Raw genomic sequence first — 6305 nt, 5'->3', positions numbered from 1 at the left:
GAGAGAGAGAGAGAGAGAGAGAGAGAGAGAGAGAGAGAGAGAGAGCGATTGGGGGCGGAGACAAAGTTAGCTAGATACAAAACTGGTATGATGGACTCAGAGCAATATGGATTCTGCGAGTTCACGAGGCATCACCGAGGAGCCCCGATGTCAATCATCACGCTTCTAACCAATAGAGTAGCTGTGTTGAGCGGGCTCGCCCATTGCGCCACGCCCCCCTCCTTGAGTTGTCCTCGCCGTGCACGCGCGTGGTCCCCCCCAGGTCGCGAGGAGGAGGAGGAGGAGGAGGGATGAGGCGCGCGGAGGGGAAATGGCTGCCGAAAACAAGCCGGAAGGTAAGAGAGAAATAAGGTGATGATTCTGTAGTTGTTGTTGACCTCGAAAAAAGGGAGAGCGACATAAGACGTTGGGTTCAGGTAAGGGGATGGAGGAATAGAGAGATGGGGGAGCTTTCCCCTTTTTCATCTCTCGCTATCTCCCAGTCCTGTCCTGTCCTGAAAACACGGACACTGAAGCGATGCTGAGATATGCTACAGGCAGCCACAGACTTCAGCTCGATGACAAACGGTTACCGAGAGCAGGTTTGAAAATATGGGGATATAATGCAAACGAGTGTGTTTGTTTAGATACAGTACGTGAGAATGTTGTTTTCTTCGTTGCTTTGCGTGTCAGCGTCTCCCCTGGGTAGCAGGTTTACGCGGCTGAGCGTAACAGGATCTGAGTGGTTGTGAGAGCTTCACGCTGGAGGAATTCAGATGCTTTCTCAGCTCAGGCATCCCACACACACACACACACACACACACACACACACACACACACACACACACACACACACACACACACACACACACACACACACACACACACACACACACACACACACACACACACGCTGGTGAAGCACGAAATCGTCCGTGTATCTTCTGTAGTGCGATTCCTCCTCACGCACGCAACCCCGCAGTCTGTGCGGTCAGCCACAATGTGATGTTGTTTTTTACACGCTGTAGACGACGGAGAGTTGATTGATGATGATTCTACGCGGAACATACTGCAAAGCGGTTTGAAGAGCGTCTGCTATATGCCATGCCAGTATTATAAGAAAACAATACATTGATTCCAAATCATTTAAAAACACACTCACCTAAATCCAATGACATGGTGCCATTTTTTTCTTCACGTTGAATTCGGGACAGTTGATAACTCAACCAAATGTAAATCAAAACTAGACTTAGAACTGACTGACATCTGTGACCAGTGGGCCAAGTCTTTATCTTCTGTTGAGGAATTCCCTGAGGGTAGACTTCACTCCCTGGTGTGAATGAGATACACAACAACAGAGGGTACTTTGTTGTCAACATCTTTCTTGCTATTATTCATAGTTAGTGTGTCACGAAAGAAAGATAAGCATTGTGTGTTTGTGTTTGTGCATGCAGCATACTTGCATACTTGTGTGTGGGTGGGAGCAATGTGTGCCAATAAAGCAATTTTTGATCTAGCTTCAGCATCATTGTATATCCTGGGGATATTACACTGAGTGTACAAAACATAAGGAACACCTGCTCTTTCCATGAAATAGACTGACCAGGTAAATCCAGATGAAAGCTCTGATCCCTTATTGATGTCACTTGTTAAATCCACATTAATCACTGTAGATGAGGGGGAGAAGACAGGTTAAATAAGGATATTTAACCCTTTAGACAATTGAGACATGGATTGTGTATATTTGCAAGACATAAAATGGAAGTGCCTATGAACGGGGTATGGTAGTAGGTGCCAGGTGCACTTGTTTGTGTCAAAAACTGCAATGCTGTTGGGGATTTTCACACTCAACAGTTTCCTGTGTGTATTAAGAATGGGGGCAAATGGGGGGGGTGCAACTCAATATTAGGAAGGTGTTCCTAATGTTTGGTATACTCAGTGTCTTTTGTTGGTCATAGTATCTGTCTCTCACCCTACACTGTAAGCTGTGATCTTCAGTACCACTCAACTCTGCCTCATTACTGATGCCTGTAGGAATAGATCCAAGTCCATATAAATTAGAGAACAAAATCATTTGCATGTTTGAACATGTCATATCCTTTACATTGATGTTATTCAAGAAATTATAGTGAATTTAAAGACAGACTCAATAATATGACATCATCATACATTATAACAGGGTTCTATAACAAATGACAAAATTCTAAATTCACAATTTTAGCCTACCATTGAGGAATGTCCACATTGCATTAGGAAGAGACGATGCCATTTTTGGCTGATTTAAATTTAGCTGATGTTGATAAGACGCCTTGCTTTATATGATGATGTGATATTGCTTACTGGCACTTCCATGTAAAAGGACCCATCAGCACCAACATGTGAAGTTTATAGGAGCATGTCAAATTGGGTGTCAAATCAAAGCTAAGAGTCTATGTTTTTTGAGAAATTAAGGCATATAACATTTTTCAACCATTTTCCATTCTAATGATTAGGACTAAGCAAAGGCTTTGATTTCTGGTCAAACAGATGGAAAAGGGGTCTTAGACTCTTAAGGAGCTGACCCTTCTTTACCAATTTTTGCCTAAAATGACATACCCAAATCTAACTGCCTGTAGCTCAGGACCTGAAGCAAGGATATGCATATTCTTGATACCATTTGAAAGGAGACACTTTGAAGTTTGTAGAAATGTTAAATTTATGTAGGAGAATATAACACATTAGATCTGGTAAAAGATAATACAAAGAAAAAAAATTAAAACAACATGTACCAGAAAAAGTCACTTTTGGTTCACTACATGACCAAAAGTATTTGTACATCTGCTCGTCGAACATCTCATTCCAAAATCATGGGCATTCAATTGGAGTTGGTGCCCCCTTTGCTGCTATAACAGCCTCCACTCTTCTGGGAAGGCTTTCCACTAGATGTTGGAACATTGCTGCGGAGACTTGATTCCATTCAGCCACAAGAGCATTAGTGAGGTCGGAAACTGATGCAATTAGGCCTGGCTCCAATTCATTGCAAAGGTGTTTGATGGGGTTGAGGTCAGGGCTCTGTGCAGGCCAGTCAAGTTCTTCCACACCACTCTTGACAAATCATTTGTGAATGGACCTTGCTTTTTGCATGGAGGCATTGTCATGCTGAAACAGGAAAGGGCTTTTCCAAACTGTTGCCACAAAATTGGAAGCACAGAATTGTTTAGAATGTCATTGTATGCTGTAGCGTTAAGATTTCCCTTCACTAGAACTAAGGGCCCTAGTGAAAAACAGCCCCAGTGTAACGTTCATTGTCTTCCTCTGATGAGGAGTAAGAGAGGTCGGACCAATTTGCAGCGTGGTATGTGTCCATTTTAATAAGACAAACTGAACACTACACAGATACAAAATAACAAAGTGAAACAAACAAAATGGTCCGCCCCCCCCCCAAAGGTGCGGATTCCGGCCGCAAAACCTAAACCTATAGGGGAGGGTCTGGGTGGGTGTCTGTCCGTGGTGGTGGCTCTGGCGCGGGACGCGGACCCCACTCCACCATAGTCCTTCTCCGCCTCTTTACCCGCCTCCGTGGCCTCTTTAACGCGGTGACCCTCGCCGCCGACCTCGGACCCAATCCACGGGTCCCGAATGGACGGGAGGTTCCGGCAGCACCGGACGGACAGGAGATTCCGGCAGCACCGGACAGGCGGGAGACTCCGGAAGCTCAGGAGTGAAGGGCGATTCCCGCAGTTCCTGGCTGACGGACGGCTCTGGCAGCTCCTGGCTGACTTACACCTCTGGCAGCTCCTGGCTGACTGACGGCTCTGGCAGCTCAGGACAGACGGGCGACTCTGGCAGCTCAGGACAGACGGGCGACTCTGGCAGCTCAGGACAGACGGGAGACTCTGGCAGCTCAGGACAGACGGGAGACTCTGGCAGCTCAGGAAAAGACGGGAGACTCTGGCAGCTCAGGACAGACTGGAGACTCTGGCAGCTCAGGAAAAGACGGGAGACTCTGGCAGCGCTGAGCAGACGGGAGACTCTGGCAGCTCAGGACAGACGGGAGACTCTGCAGCGCTGGGCAGGAGGAAGACTCTGGCAGTGCTGAGCAGGCGGGAGCACCTGTAGGAAGGAGACGGAGAGACAGCCTGGTGAAGGGGGCTGCCACTAGAGGGCTGGTGCGTGGAGGTGACACCGGATAGACCGGACCATGAGGGCGCACTGGAGCTCTCGAGCACCGAGCCTGCCCAACCTTACCTGGTTGAATGCTCCCAGTAGCCAGGACAGTGCAGCGAGGTGGAATAGCCCGCACTGGGCTGTGCTGGCAAACCGGGGACACCATGCGTAGGGCTGGTGCCATGTACCCTGGGCCGAGGAGATGCATTGGAGACCAGATGCGCTGAGCCGGCTTCATGGCACCTGGCTCGATGCCCACTCTAGCCCGGCCGATACGAGGCGCTGCTATGTATCGCACCGGGCTATGCCTGCGCACCGGGGACACCGTGCGCCTCACGGCATAACACGGTGCCTGCCCGGTCCCTCTCTCTCCACAGTAAGCACGGGAGTTGGCACAGGTCTCCTACCTGACTTTGCCACACTCCCCGTGTGCCACCCCCAATACATTTTTGGGGCTGCCTCTCGAGCTTCCAGCCACGCTGCCGTGCTGCCTCCTCATACCACCGTCTCTCGGCTTTCGCTGCCTCCAGCTCAGCCTTGGGGCGGCGATATTCCCCAGCCTGTGCCCAGGGTCCCTTTCCATCCAGGATCTCCTCCCATGTCCAGGAGTCCTGAGATCGCTGCTGCTGCCCGTTACCACGCTGCTTGGTCATTTGGTGGTGGGTGATTCTGTAACGTTCGCCGTCTTCCTCTGATGAGGAATAAGAGAGGTCGGACCAATTTGCAGTCGTATATGTCCATTTTAATAAGAAAACTGAACACTACACAAATACAAAATAACAAAGTGAAACAAACGAAACGGTCCCATGTGGTAACAAACAATAACACGGAAAATAATCACCCACAACTCAAAAGTGAAACCAGGCTACCTAAATATGGTTCTCAATCAGGGACAACGATAAACAGCTGCCTCTGATTGAGAACCATACCAGGCCAAACACTGAAATCCTAAAACATAGAAAAAACTAACATAGACAACCCACCCAACTCACGCCCTGACCATTCTAAAACAAAGACATAATAAAAGAACTTAGGTCAGAATGTGACACTACCCCCCCCCAAAGGTGCGGACTCCGGCCGCAAAACCTGAACCTATAAGGGAGGGTCTGGGTGGGTGTCTGTCCGTGGTGGTGGCTCTGGCGCGGGGCGCGGGACGCGGACCCCAGTCCACCATAGTCCTTCTCCGCCTCTTTACCCGCCTCCGTGGCCTCTTTAACGCGGTGACCCTCGCCGCCGACCTCGGACCCAATCCACGGGTCCCGAATGGACGGGAGGTTCCGGCAGCACCGGACAGGCGGGAGACTCCGGCAGCTCAGGAGTGAAGGGTGATTCCCGCAGTTCCTGGCTGACGGACGGCTCTGGCAGCTCCTGGCTGACTTACAGCTCTGGCAGCTCCTGGCTGACTGACGGCTCTGGCAGCTCAGGACAGACGGGAGACTCTGGCAGCTCAGGAGAGACGGGAGAATCTGGCTCAGGAAAAGACGGGAGACTCTGGCAGCGCTGAGCAGACGGGAGACTCTGGCAGCTCAGGACAGACGGGAGACTCTGGCAGCGCTGGGCAGGAGGAAGACTCTGGCAGTGCTGAGCAGGCGGGAGCACCTGTAGGAAGGAGACGGAGAGACAGCCTGGTGAAGGGGGCTGCCACTAGAGGGCTGGTGCGTGGAGGTGACACCGGATAGACCGGACCATGAGGGCGCACTGGAGCTCTCGAGCACCGAGCCTGCCCAACCTTACCTGGTTGAATGCTCCCAGTAGCCAGGACAGTGCAGCGAGGTGGAATAGCCCGCACTGGGCTGTGCTGGCAAACCGGGGACACCATGCGTAGGGCTGGTGCCATGTACCCCGGCCCGAGGAGATGCATTGGAGACCAGATGCGCTGAGCCGGCTTCATGGCACCTGGCTCGATGCCCACTCTAGCCCGGCCGATACGAGGCGCTGCTATGTATCGCACCGGGCTATGCCAGTGCACCGGGGACACCGTGCGCCTCACGGCATAACACGGTGCCTGCCCAGTCCCTCTCTCTCCACAGTAAGCACGGGGAGTTGGCGCAGGTCTCCTACCTGACTTTGCCACACTCCCCGTGTGCCACCCCCCAATACATTTTTGGGGGTGCCTCTCGAGCTTCCAGCCGCGCTGCCGTGCTGCCTCCTCATACCACCGTCTCTCGGCTTTCGCTGCC

General features: G+C 51.2%; 1 protein-coding gene across 3 annotated transcripts in view; it reads left to right on the top strand.

Annotated features, from left to right (window-relative positions):
* Positions 1 to 167: 167 nt before the first annotated feature.
* The window catches only part of LOC112254520 (calmodulin-binding transcription activator 1), a 138842-nt gene continuing 132704 nt past the window's right edge, over positions 168 to 6305 (top strand). For 2 of the 3 annotated variants that reach the window (XM_042324430.1, XM_042324431.1), the window contains exon 1: positions 171 to 335. In XM_042324430.1, coding sequence (XP_042180364.1) covers positions 311 to 335 — 25 coding nt within the window. In that variant the 5' untranslated portion in view covers positions 171 to 310. Of the gene's footprint in view, positions 336 to 6305 lie in introns of all 3 variants that reach the window. The other variant, XM_042324432.1, reaches the window with a different exon arrangement.

Source organism: Oncorhynchus tshawytscha, linkage group LG07 (genome assembly GCF_018296145.1).
Source record: "Oncorhynchus tshawytscha isolate Ot180627B linkage group LG07, Otsh_v2.0, whole genome shotgun sequence".
In the NCBI taxonomy this organism is placed as follows: domain Eukaryota; kingdom Metazoa; phylum Chordata; class Actinopteri; order Salmoniformes; family Salmonidae; genus Oncorhynchus; species Oncorhynchus tshawytscha.
This window is presented reverse-complemented; position numbering and strand designations above follow the sequence as displayed.